Source organism: Vulpes vulpes, chromosome 4 (assembly GCF_048418805.1).
Source record: "Vulpes vulpes isolate BD-2025 chromosome 4, VulVul3, whole genome shotgun sequence".
NCBI classification, from domain to species: domain Eukaryota; kingdom Metazoa; phylum Chordata; class Mammalia; order Carnivora; family Canidae; genus Vulpes; species Vulpes vulpes.
In genome coordinates this window covers 48,162,325-48,176,444 of record NC_132783.1, presented here as the reverse complement: position 1 = coordinate 48,176,444, position 14,120 = coordinate 48,162,325, and the positions used below count along the sequence as shown (strand labels likewise).

Here is a 14,120-nt window from a genome sequence, read left to right as displayed (position 1 = left end):
GAATACATGTAATATAAGAAAATCTCCTAAATTCCAAAAGAGGCAAATGAAGAATGAAAATCATGAATGGGACCATTAAAAATGAAGACTGGACAAAAATTTGCCATCGAGACTGAACAAAACCTATTGTAATGACCTATATGCTTGCCTGGGGTTAGACTAAATTTGGCTTTAAACCTTCTAATGGTCAACGAAAAAATAAAGTGAATTTTTAAACTTACTATTAAATGAGTAAAAGAACAAACCTATTGCTCAGAAGAAGCGAAACTGTTCTTGTTACAAGAACCTGAAAGGACTTTCTTCAAGGAGTCCATGTGAAAATGACCCTGTGTGATCTAACAAGTAACACTCTCAATAGCAACTTAGAGAAAAAGCAAGGGTGACTATTACAGAGCTGTTTCCTATGACACGTGTCAGCGCAGACTGATGGTATCATGTGGAGCACTGGTTGTTAAGGGACTAATTCTGTGAAGTATGTTGGGCCCGGTATGCTATAAGTTGCAGACCCTCCTTCTCAGCTAGTCTGACTTGATTTCAACACATATTTTAGAAAATCTAGAAAATGGATTATATGTTCATCAATCAGTTCCTAAATGTTTTTTTTTTTTTTTCCTCAGATGAATTCTGTTAAATATTTGGTGGCACTGATGGCCATGTTCCAGGAGTAAACTTTTTTTACTCCAGGTGGATACCATACTTTTGTGGAGTGCACAGTGTGAGGTTGGATTGACTTCTTTTGCAATCTGGAAAGCTAAATAAGGGTACTGGCCTCAAGGGAACATCCAGCCTATGGAAGAGCTGAAGATGTGCCCTAATAAAAAAATTCAGCCTAACAAATTCTTTGGACTCTGCTTTAGTATTCAAACAAATGGTAGCAGAGTTCTATCACACCCTATCTTGTGGTCAGAGTAAATTTAACCTGGCAGATTTTTCAAGCTTATTTAACTAGATGCCCAATTGGTAGAAAAGCTTTGCACAGTCATAAAACTTTATCTAGCTTTGGGCATTGTGACGCCTTGGTTTATTTTTAAATCTACTTGCCAAATACATATGGAGAAAATGAGGGGGAAGAACTCACTGAGTATTGGACTGTTATTTATAATCCAGCTTAAAATTGAAGGACAACCTACCCAAAGTTTGGTGACAGAATAAATGATCTGTAGCCCTTTTCTTCTGGCAGGAAACAGTTAACAAAGACATTCCTTTTTAGTGATAACAAAACAAAACTTATGATGCCCTAAAGCTGAAAAAAATAATAATAAACTACTTGTCTCAAATGCTGAGAATTGCATGCTCTAGCCAATAAAAGTTGGGATGTTATTAATAAAAAAACAAAAACAAAAAAGCAAGTTAACCCAAAATGAGGCTAGAAAATACCCTCTTATACTTCACAGAACACATTTTTACCATTCATCAAGAGCCTTCTTACTTTTTTGACTTGCAGAATTAGATGCTGGTTCTGAGTAAACATCAGTGTATATCCAAAGAATTTCCCAATGGGAAATAGTTACAGAATACTAAAGTTTATGTTATTGTCAAAGACAAAAAAATGCTTCGATTTTGTGATGCTCATTACTCTGACTTTTCCTATTAATAATCTGCCTAGAAGTCAGGTATCCTTGCTTACTGACAATTACTCTGTGGTCACTCAGTGATGATAATTGATGGTAATGAGATGAAAAGCAGAATATCAGTTGACTACACCAGCACTAGAAATCAGGAAATTCAGCTTCTGACCTTCACTCAGTCAGTGATTTTATGATATTTGTCATATCTTTTGAACATTTTGTATCTCAGCTTCTCCATCTGTTAAACTGAGTTTGTAATAACTGCCCTGGTCTATCTCACAGGAATGTTGCATGGACAAATTGGATAAGTGTAAAAGTGCCTTGGAGGTAAAGCCACTCTGTGAATAAAAATTAGTGTGATGGAGCTACTGAAAAGTATGTTACAGAGGTTAGAATGGTTCGTTTCTGCAGGCTTCATGAGTAGATAAGGCTTCATAATGGATTCCTGTCAAGCAAACCAAACCCATCTTATCAGTTCATGACTGTATAATATTTAATGGAAAAAAATCTCTTTACAAACATTTGTTACCTTGATACAAATGTGCATTAAAAATCATTCAAGTTTTAATTAAATAAAACCTTTCTAAGTAGCTGCAAAGCAGTCTGTTAATATCCAGTTGACAGTTTCCATAGTCTATTTGGAGGGGTTATAAACATTTGATATGCTTAATAGAGTTAAGAAATAAGTAATGAAACAATGTGTGGGGAACAGAAATTGACTGCAGTGTTTCCTCAGGTAATAATTATTACCATTTTTAAGACTCTGGCATTACCAAATTAAGATTTCTCTTTTGTTTATTTTATAGAAATGTCAAATTCTTGTCTCTGCCTAAACCATATATTTTTTTCTGGTTACTTCATTTTCTGTTAGAGTTAACATCCTCATTCTCACTCATAATCATAATAGACAGAGCCACTCATTGCAGCTCAAAAAACATAACCACCAAATCTCTTGAAGATGGAAAAAAGTGGGGGAAAAGGCCTTTCTCGAAAGAATTCCTTAAGTGCTTTTTAATGCTCCCTCTTTTTCTCTTCACATAAATACTCAGAGATTTACTATGTAAATTTACAGCACCCATGTTTTCAACCCTTGAGAAGGATAAGTGAGCAAGTATTTAATTGTTTGGACATTCCTAAAAGAGGTTCTATTCAAGCTAACTTTAGAAACTTTTATTCCTAAGCCAACTTGATCTCTTTCTTTCTTCTGGCAGGGGACCATTCCTAGTGGCACTGGGGAAATCTTGGCATCCAGAAGAATTTAACTGTTCTCACTGCAAAAATACAATGGCCTACATTGGATTTGTAGAGGAAAAGGGAGCCCTGTATTGTGAGCTGTGCTATGAGAAATTCTTTGCTCCTGAATGTGGTCGATGCCAAAGGAAGATCCTTGGAGTAAGTTATCAGAAACATGTTTATTCTGAGTGAACTTTAAAGCATAATAATTTTTGGTTTTGAAACCTTTCCTTCAGTTTTCTTTTTATTTTCTTCTTGCTTGATCCCCTCTCTGTTTTCATCACTGTTTATTATTGTAAAGTAAAACTAAATAGACCTCTGTAGAAGTGTATCAGACTCAAGGAGTTAAGTTGTCTTTGGTTTTGTCTTACTGAGTGCTCGCTTGTCTAGTGAAAGTCTAGCCACTGTGGGGAAAAAATAATTTACTGTGGGTGTGCTACCTCAACAGGACCCTGTTTGCTCAGGAATGAAGAGGTCGCACAGGACCACACACATCAGAGTTCTCAGAACTGACACCTTCACTGTTTTAAATTAAATTCCATAGCTTTTATAAGAGCAGCATTTCCCCATTTGTCAGGGTTCAAGCACAGGGCACAGATCTCGTGAAATACATAAAACGTGAGGCTTATAAATGATATATTTTTCTTAAATGCATATAATGTTTAAAAATATAACCTATTTTATGAGCATATACATGTGATAGAAAAATAAGCACCTTTTTTTTCTTTTCAAAAAAGGAGTAATTTAGGAGTCAGATATATAATAAATAATGAATGAATGAATTTCCTGCTCTAGAATACCCTGTTTGCAATTTACAAATAAAGGGTCCGTCATTTCCTATGGGTGACCAGGAGTTGGAATTTTATTTTAGAAGCATCCAAGGTGCCTGATGTCATATGAAGCTCATACAGCTAATATAAAGGATAGAAATGGCATTGCTGAATTCTAATATTCTCTCTATAAAAATATAATAATGAAATTTTAATTCATATCTTGAGAGAAAAGCTAGTATGAATTTTGAATACATAGAATTTCAGATTACATCTTTAAATGGGTCTAAATCTTTGAGGACATTTAAATTGTAAATATACTACATGAAATACTTCTATATTATTAATTTGTACAATATATTGGGAACAAAAGAATAGAATGATATAGGCTGTAAATTCCCAAATGACAAGTAATAAGTTGAATATATATTAATATTCTTTTAGTATATAAATATATTCTATAAATTTTAGAATAATAACACAAAGTCAGGTAGCAGTCTTTGAACCAGATGAGGTTCTAGGAAATGGAAATCTTACCCTCATTGCCTTAGAGATGGGTCAGAAATTCACTACAGAGACAGATTCTCTGGATTGTGTTTTAGTTATTTGATTTCCTATTAAAGAAGGAATAGTAATCTGTCTCAAGGATAGAAAGGGAAATAAATGCCAAAAACCTTGAGAAATGATTTGGTTCAGTGTAATTTGTTGTACATGTTCATGGTGATCTTTTTTGGAGCTAAACCATCATTTCTCCTCAGTATCCTTCAGTGTGAATTTTGGTATGGCATTTTCTAAGGCTAATAATTTACTGTGTAATTTTATTTTAACAATTTTTTATTATGAAAAATATTTCAGTCTACAGCAGTTAGAAAATACCAGAAAATGTAAAAAAGAAAATTTAAATGGCCTATGTATTTAGGAATCCTAGGCAATTTTTATTACCTTAGGATATATTTTCTTCCCCGTTTGCTCTTTGTAAGTAATTCATTTACAAAGCTGTAACCATACTTTATCTGTAGCATCCTCTTTTTTATGATAAATATTATGGAAATAGTAAATTCCCATTTTGTTAACTATTCTTTAAAAATAATGTTAAACGGACTCTATCTCTCTCAATTCAAAGAAATGATTCCTTGCAAAACCAGTTTCTCAAGACTTCTTTTACTAATTAAAATCTGGCCCAAGTCTTCGATATTGCTATTTTTAACCCTAGCGCCATTGTTGACTAGAATCCACACTTTATAATTCAAATTTTAGACACTCATTTGAGTATGTGCTTAGCGTAGTCATAGCTGATTTCCAGAATCCTAAACATGTGCTAAACTGATTGGATTACACTGATTATGTTATTGCTTCCATAATGCACCAAAGCATAGGTTTGTTTTAATTTTTAAATGTTTTGCCCTTCCTCCACGACATTTTCTTTTTTTTCCTCCATGACATTTTCAAGATAATACTTGAAACCTTTGTAAGTTAATGTTCCCTGACACCCTTTTGAAAGAAAGCAGAATGTTTCTTAGCAAGCACTTAGGAAATGCTTATTACTTTATTCATCACATGTGTAATGTTTAAAAAACACAATAATCATTCTTTAAGTTTATTGATGTGTATTTATGGGAAACACACATATTATATAGTGTATCAGTTTAGATGATTTGTGAGTGTGTCCTTAAGTATCATCTGTTACTTAGAGGAAAAGCTCATAGTAAAGACAAAAGCATGTATCTACTTTGGGCCAGTTTAAAAGGGCTATGTTGGTACAACTAGTAAAATAAGCATTTTTGTATTGTCATCTTTCTTTACATCCAAATACCTTTCTCTAACAGGAAGTCATCAATGCTTTGAAACAAACTTGGCACGTTTCCTGTTTTGTGTGTGTGGCCTGTGGAAAACCCATTCGTAATAATGTTTTTCATTTGGAGGATGGTGAACCATACTGTGAGACTGGTAAGATCCTAAAGCCACTAGTTCTTAAGTTTTGAATAAAGATAAAACTTTAGCCCTTATATTCCTATAAAGCTGAAAGGAAATACTGGGCAAAATAGATTTCCTAACTATTTTTAAGGGACATTTAAAACTACTCTAAATATATAGCAAATATTATGTAAAATTTTTATGTGACTTCATCGAAACAGATATTCTCGACTTCTTTAAGAGAAATGAACATATAAGCACTACCTAGTAGGAAAATATCTTACTTATGGATATGAATGCTACAAAGTTGTGTAGCTTAAAGCCACCTCTTACACTGTAACAGTGAATTTTGAGTGGTTATAAACGTTAGAAATGATCAACTTTAAAAAAAGAAGAAGAAGAAATTATCAACTTTTGAATGTGATACTGATTTGCTCTTTAAGGCAACTGTCTTGACAATAAATTGGAAGTCCTTTGTTTTTCTTACTGAATGGGAGGGTAACCTTGACTTGGATTGTTCCCTAGTAAAATTATTTTTAATAAACTGGGCTCTAAGGACCAGTCTACTACATTTATCTTAATTACCTGAACTCTGAACACTTCTTTTCTTTCCCAAAGGCTATATAAAGTGAACTTTCATAACATTTATTAACATTACTCTTACTTAGATATTAGTACCACACATATGTTTCAAAAAATAAAATATTTTCCCTTTGTCATGCCTACATTCACTACCACAGCACTTCCATATGGAGTTTTATTGATGAGCTACCTTGAAATTCCAAGTGTGGTGCTGGAGGTTAAGGAATACAGCACACTATTAAAGGAGCAGTCACCTTCTGATTTGAGGCTAGTCAACATCACTTCACCCTTTATTGCTCACTCAATTCCTTTTAGCTCCTAGCTAAGACCAGTCCAGATCTATGCCAGACTATTAACCAGAAAGCTCTATGAAAATTCCAGTGAACTTATCCCATCTATGGGCTATTTGGGGACAAGATGGCTGTAACGCGCCTACCTTGATTCAATCGGAGTATTTCACATTTTGTAATTTCACCTAATTCTTCTGAAGAAAGAGCTTGTTTGTTTTAAAATTAAGCTGTGCAACTGTCTAACATTTGCATTTTGACTAACTGGCAGATGGTCCCTATCTAGTAAATACATATAAAACTATCTAGCTTTAATATCATATTTAGTGTAGTCTAAGAAGTCAGATTTTTTAAACTCAAATATTGCTTACAGAAAAATAAAAAATATTATTGTAGATTTATTTAAATGTCACTTCTAATCAACTTCATCTATTTTTGTTGTATTTCTTTAACGTCCTATTCTTATTATTTACTCAGCCTTTCCCATCTCAAATGCCCCACTATCCATTATCCCAAACCCCAGTATATATTTATTCATTCATTTCTCTCCACGTCAATAGTCACAACTAAATCCAACTCACTCTTTGCTGAATGGCTCTAATCACCAACTAAAATGGTCCATCTTCTTTTTCCCGACCCTCAAATAGCAGCTATGATAATATTTTGTTTCAATGTGACTCAGATTATGCTTGATACCTCTCAGCTTCCACTTGAGTACTATTCTCCTTACTAAGCCTGCTTTGCCAACCTTATCTTCTACCACCTTACCTTCTGTCACTGGATTCTAGGCATACCTGGCCCTTTTGCTTTTCTAAACATGCTAAGACCCTTCCTGCCTCAGGGCTTTTGTACTTGCTGTTTCTTCTGATATGTTCTTCAGCTTTTCTGTGGTGATATTTGCCTTTTTTTAGTCAAATCTCAGAACAACTGTTACTTCCTTAGAGAAGCATTTCCTAACTCACCTGTTTAATGGAGTGTTTGTTACATACTTATACCCAACTATTCTGTATCACATGACTGTTTTATTCATGGTTCTTGTCACAATTTGAAATTATTTATTATGACTTATTTTAAAAATACAATAAATGACAACACTTGCTCCCAATGAGAATGTAAGCACCGTAAAGAGAGTAGGCACATCTGTCTTCACCTCTATATCCCCCATCAGTGTCTGGCACATAGTAGGACTCTGTGTATATATGTTGAGCAAGTGGTGCTGAGGAATATTGAAGATTTTTAAGAAAGATAAATCAAGTTGGAAATGAAAATCTGCTTTCTATTGTGGAGTAAACACAAGTAGTAAGAATAGCTACATAAAAGAAAATTGTTAATAAGTTCTAATTTAGTAATAATAAAGAGACTTCTCATTAAAACTGCTTTCTTTAGAGGGAAATTCTATTAGTATTTTATAACTGTAATCTCTGTCAAGTAAATGGTGTGCTCTGGCTAAGGATTTTCAGCCTGAAGTCATAAAATTGAAAAGAAATGGCAGCAAAAGAATAGTGGCTTAATACCATTATGATAGAGTCCAGCTAGAAACTTAGTCATGGCACTTACTCATGGCACTTACTCATGGAAGTTTCTTGTGACTTTTTTTCTTCCCTACCAAGTCAGATACTCTATTAAATGTGCTAATATCAGATATTTCTTCTTGACTTACGTTCTTTAGTCTTAACTGTTGCTAGTTTTTGGAAGTTTTCTTGTCTTTTGTTAAAACAGTCATGTCTATTGATAACTTCTCAGGGAACAGAGTTGTTCTTGATACATATTTGGACATTTAAGCAGCTGGAGATAAGTGAGGAGTATTATGTGGAAAAATGGAATAAAGGGCGTTAAGTTATGTAAATAATATTTACCCCAAAGGTAACCTGAAACATGCTACACATATACCTCAAGCCAAACATGCCTTCTGAACATTTTCCAGTTACTAGTAACTTTATCTTCATCTTCTCATTTAATTCCAATTTTGTTGGTGCTTTCTAGGAACTATTATTCTAAAGCTTTCTCATGTTTAAATTATGTCTCCCCACCCCCCATCCCCGCCCCAATACAGATTATTATGCCCTTTTTGGTACCATATGCCATGGATGTGAATTTCCCATAGAAGCTGGCGACATGTTCCTGGAAGCTCTGGGCTATACCTGGCATGACACTTGCTTTGTATGCTCAGTAAGTTAACTCTTATTTCCAAATTAGAAGAGCACAATATGGCCAGTTTTAGCCTAAGCACTAAATGGAAATAACAGTTCTTGTGTCTTTCAATCCTTCACACCTAAAAGTATTTTTATGATGATTCTGAAAATTGTTCATTAAAATTTTTGGCATTTTTTGAATTATTTGGCACAAAATAAGATGCTTACCCCATTAGAGAAAATCCCGTTTTCAATAAATTTGTGTTTTGTAAGGAGAAACTATGTATTTCTTTTTTTTTTCTTTTTAAGATTTTATTTATTCATGAGAGAACAGAGAGAGAGAGAGGCAGAGACACAGGCAGAGAGAAAGGCAGGCTCCATGCAGGGAGCCCAATGTGGGACTCAGTCCCTGGTCTCCAGGATCGCACACTGGGCTGAAGGTGGTGCTAAACCACTGAGCCACCCGGGCTGCCCAAACTATGTATTTCTTAAAATAGCAAGAGTCCTTTACATTTCTTAAAAATTCTATTTTATTGGAGTATTTTTAGTAATTTTTTGAAACATTGGGTGCCTGAAGTAGAAATAAACAATTCTAAAAATCTATTGTTGAATTAAGAATGGAAGCAGACTACATGTTGATTTCACTTCCTTAGCAATAATACATGAATAATTTTTTGAGACTATAATAAACATGTAGTGATTTACCTATGTTGTTTGATATTTTAATATTTTTGGTTTTATTTTTTAACAATGAGGATAGTTGAAGAGATTCACATTTACCCTAAGACTTTTTTAATTGAGAAAGTACATATCCAATAAAGATATTTTGTTCAGATATTTGAATTTTTTAATTAGATTTAATATATCTAATAATTTTCAATACATGTTGTATGAAGGGGAAAAAGTAATATTAATTGAAATCAAATTATTTCCCCAAGCATTAGCTGATTGACCATTAAATTCATCTTGTTTATGTCATCCACCTCTTAGACTTCATGATATCTATAAAATGCAACAAGTTTTAGGGTTTTACCTTCTCCTGTTCTCTGGTAGAGCTGCTGTATTATGCTATTATACTTAAGAAAGGCAATAGGAAAGACAAGACATAAATGTGGTTAATAAACAGACCATATAATCATCCAATAGCCAGATTAAAATTAAGAATTAAAAAGAATTCTCAAGTATGCTATGCCTATGTGTTTGGGGGCTTGGGAATGTTTGGTACAGCAATTAAATGGCATTTTCATTTTGAGTACTTTGATTTCCTACAACAGGAGGCAAATTTAAAGCATCAATAAGTGAGAGAAGTTACATTTAATGTGACCTCTTCATGTGTCTATTTTTTTTTATTAGGGCCTAGTAAAAAAAATAATGATCAATGATTTAAATAAATTAAAATGCATTCTAGAAAAAGTCATTCTTTAATGCTTTTGAAAATTATATGAAGTATCAGTAATCATTAAATGTCAGTGTCTAATACAGCCAACTAAAGTGTTTTGTCTTATCCATCAAGTGAAAAATCATTTTCCTTTTTCAGGCATATTTGATAAAATAATGATATTCTTTAAATAATGCTTCTTTTTCAGGTATGTTGTGAAAGTTTGGAAGGTCAGACATTTTTCTCCAAGAAGGACAAGCCACTTTGCAAGAAACATGCTCATTCTGTGAATTTTTGAAAGTCAGCAGTTCAGGGGAGGAGAAGAAATTTGAAGAGAAAGAGGAGAATTAGAATTACCAATTAATTTTTAGATTTAATATTTATAGGAATTTCAAAAAATAATAGTGGCCCTGAAGGGATAAATTCCAGCTTTAAAAACCAAGTCAATGAGGAAATATTTGGCTTCATAAAGTAAAGAGACAGTTTGGCATTTATGATTACTTTTTTCCTGTATTTTCTGCTCATAAAATAACTTTTATAAAAACCAATTTCCTGGTTGACTATTAAATTCATCATAGAATAAATTAGTGAAGAATTAAATTTTAGAATAAAAGCCTCTAACATCTATGCTGAGTTAATTATATTTTCTTTCCTTGTTAGGTAGTTCTGAGTAAATCTGTTAAAGACAATGAAAATTGCCCCTACACTCTATCAATGAATAAAATGTATTTTTAATAGTGCTTATCTTTAAAATAGGAAGTAGTTTAAACACAATTTTATCAGTAGTAGGTGTCTGTTTTTAAAAAACTGTGTATGTACTTTTTTTGTCTTACACCTGACCATTCCAGTCGGAAAGACCAATGAGATTTTCCATCAAAATGTGCCATGCCAAAAAAAGATGTTATATATTTCTCTCATTCGCCCCACCAAAAAGTCACCACATAGCTTATGTTTCAAATTTTTACCTTTTATTACAATACGACCGTTTCTATTCATTGTATATGTTGTATCACCTGTATTAGTCAAACTCCCATTTTCACCCCTTCCCTCATACTTAAGAGAGTAAGTAGAAAAGAATGTATTTGAGAATCAGAGTAAATCAGAGGACTGTATCCAAAATTTTTAAAAATTTCCCCCCTTTTCAGACCCTGAAGCCATTAGATCAATTTCAAATTTGTACTACTGTCTGATAAAGGCTGAGAACTCTCCTTGCAGAATAATTTTTTCTTTAATTCTACATTAGAGAAGTAAAGCTTGGGGATATGATAAAATCTAAGGGTTTTTTTCCTTATAGTAATTCTCTCTGAATAATAAATGAACCACTTCCAAATGTGATCACAAATCTTAGAAAGCTTTTATTCCCAGAGGTTGGTAGTATAGGAGGGGAACGTGGTCAGTTACTCAGACTGGCTCGTTATTTATTTTCTTTATTTGGAGAAAAATTATATAGATAATACATGAAGGCAGAGCAAAAATTGAGGTGAAATTATGAATCCTATTGATATTTACCCAGTGAGAAAACAGATTATGACGTTAGATAGTTTTTCTCTATTTCCAAAACGGACAGAAGTAAAATATCAGTTCGTCTGGGGCAAGGTGCTTTTAAAGTTGAGACAGAATTCCAAGTCCTTCTTGCCCCGTAGCTCACTAACGACTTCATTTCCATTGTGTGCATGTTTGTTATAGAGGGAGGCTTTAGGCTCTAATATTTGTTTAACCTCCCTAAGAACTTTTCAAGGCATCTGTCCTGAAAGCTGTTAATTTATAGTCTAGGAGATTTATATTATATGCAGATAATAATTTAACTGGGAATAAAAGCATGAGAAGGGTGACATGAAGTGGCTTCACCAGTAGCAACTCCAAACTACCTCCTCACCCTGCATTTGTAGGGAGGCAGGAAGTTTTATTTTTGAAATAAAGTGCTGGAACTGAATTGTGCATTATTTCTCATTGCTGCTGAAACCACCTGTAGAGTTCATGCTGGCTGATGTGCATTGTCACATATCTTATTGTCGGTCTCCTGCTTTACACAGTATAAAGTAAATTGGTGGTTTTGTTTGGATGTAATAGAGATTTTTTTTGGTTGTTTAGTTTTACCTTTGTAGATTCTATGCCAAGATAGTATTTGAAAAGTCAGTTGCATTTGGGTATTTCCTTTCAAGAATTTTATTTGACCTGGATTTCTTATTAAGTTATCGTACATTAAGTAAGGATATCATTTTTATTAGACTTTTCTTTGTGTACATTATTCATGGAGCATAATGTTGCATTCCTCTAAATTTTATCCCTAAAAAGATAACATTGCTTCCTAATTTATCATTTTGTCTTTGTGCTTTGTCCTTCTTCTTTGTGGCAAAGCTTTATATCTGTTGCTAAAACAGTTAATCCTATGAAGTAAATACTGATTATAACCCAGAAGAATCTCTGTATTTTCCAGTAGGGAATGCCATATTTAATACACCAGCATTTAATAACAAGCAGAGCACTTTATTCTTCTGGTGAGCTCCCTGAATATTTATTTTTCTGATTATAAATATTCCATATCAGTAGCATGTTTTTAATTGTTACCTCTTTACTGTAGAGCATTTACTTTTAGTTTTTCTTGATGTATATTTTGGAATGCTGTACTTAGTATAAGACAGATTTAAATTACAGTATATGACTCTTAAACATCCCTTACTTGTATTTCCCAGATTCAAAATACTAATGATAGATTCCAGTTTATAACATTTTTCTAGACTTACAAAGGCTAAATGTTGCCTGCTAGAATGGCAGCCTAGAGAGGTCCCTGCTGCTTATGTTTATAGTAGCGTACATATTTCTTGTTGATTCAGGTTCCATTTAGAGTCTAAAACTAAAGCCTAGTCATTTGGTCACAGTATTAAGACAAATAGAAATAAGAATTTAAATCTTCAAAATATTAGTGTAGCCTATGATTAAAAATTATCTACAACAAAAATGTTTTCATGGTGCCATTTTCAAGGGGTAGTATAGTAGGACCACTTCTATAGAAAATAATTCCTTCCTCTCTCTTGTTAGTACGAATCTAGTGTTATATTAACATTTTTGTGATGTTTAGAGCTTTTTAAATAATCTCTATTGAAAAAAAGAGGCTTTTCCAACGTAAGGGAAGGGAAAGCTGAATAATTTCACACAAATCTAGTGCAGCTTCAGTTTGTCATCCTTTTCCTCCAGATGTTTTAAGGTATTGGGTTTGGATTCTCAGAGTATCATTTGCCTTATCTGTTCATCTCTATTTTCTGTTTCTTCACATTATTACGTTTGTATACATCTGTACTGTTTTGCTTTTGGATACATTTTCTAATTAAAAACCATGTGAGAAATGTAATCAGTATAGTAATACCTTAATGTGCACATAATAAATAAATGGCTGCAGTGATACAAACAAGTTCTCCTGGGTTTTCTTTTTTGGATGGCAAGTGGTTTCCAATGAAGGCATCATGGGAATGAAATAGTGTTACGGGATAGGAAAAGAAGTAATGATTCTCAGGAGAATCCCTCTTTTATGATATTTGCCTATCAAAATATCCCAGAAACAAAACATTTGAAAAGAGTGTCACATTTATTCTACTTTAATCTATTTTCATGCTCTGCATGTAGCATGTACACAATACATCTTTGTAAATTAATACATAAATAAGCCCCATTGTTTTAGAAAATATTTGCTGCTAAAACTGCTTGTTGGAATAACCTGTCATATCAAGAGCTGTATTATATCATATATCATACTAAAACAACTTAAGTCACCATCTACATTTTCATGCTTTAATCAACCAGGGTTCATTACTTCATAGTTAACTCATCCTGATCTCATTAGTTAACTTTTCTATAACTAGGTAGGCTCATCTATTCCTCATTTGTTTATTGGTTTGGGTAAGACTTTTTTCCAACTGTATAAAGAGGAATGTTTCTGTTGCAGGCTGTATATTGGAAATAAAAGACAAATTCAAGTCTATTTGCTCACAGTATATTAAACTCCAGAAGCCAAACTTATAAGGGCATCAAGTCTGCATTTGACATTTTAATAGCTGCTGTTTGGTTTCTATCAATCACGTCATTGCACATTAAAATGCACCAACAAAATAAGAGATCTGTCATTCCTTCGTTAAGAAACAGTAATCCAGTGCAAGATTTATAGGCTTAAGACTCAACAGTGTGTGTTCACAATAAATCCCCATTCAGTGCTCAAACCAGAAACAAGCCTCCCTGTCGTTCAGTGTTTTCTGGTCAAAATG

At 33.3% G+C, this 14,120-nt stretch overlaps 1 protein-coding gene across 25 annotated transcripts in view; it reads left to right on the top strand.

The window, feature by feature from the left end:
* The window catches only part of PDLIM5 (PDZ and LIM domain 5), a 212,063-nt gene extending 198,793 nt beyond the window's left edge, over window positions 1-13,270 (top strand). For all 25 annotated transcript variants that reach the window (XM_072755634.1, XM_072755633.1, XM_072755631.1 and 22 more), the window contains 4 exons: window positions 2,780-2,960; window positions 5,398-5,518; window positions 8,408-8,523; window positions 10,073-13,270. In XM_072755634.1, the coding sequence (XP_072611735.1) occupies window positions 2,780-2,960; window positions 5,398-5,518; window positions 8,408-8,523; window positions 10,073-10,162 (508 nt within the window). In that variant the 3' untranslated portion in view covers window positions 10,163-13,270. The remainder of the gene's footprint in view (window positions 1-2,779; window positions 2,961-5,397; window positions 5,519-8,407; window positions 8,524-10,072) is intronic.
* The last annotated feature ends 850 nt before the right edge of the window (window positions 13,271-14,120 follow it).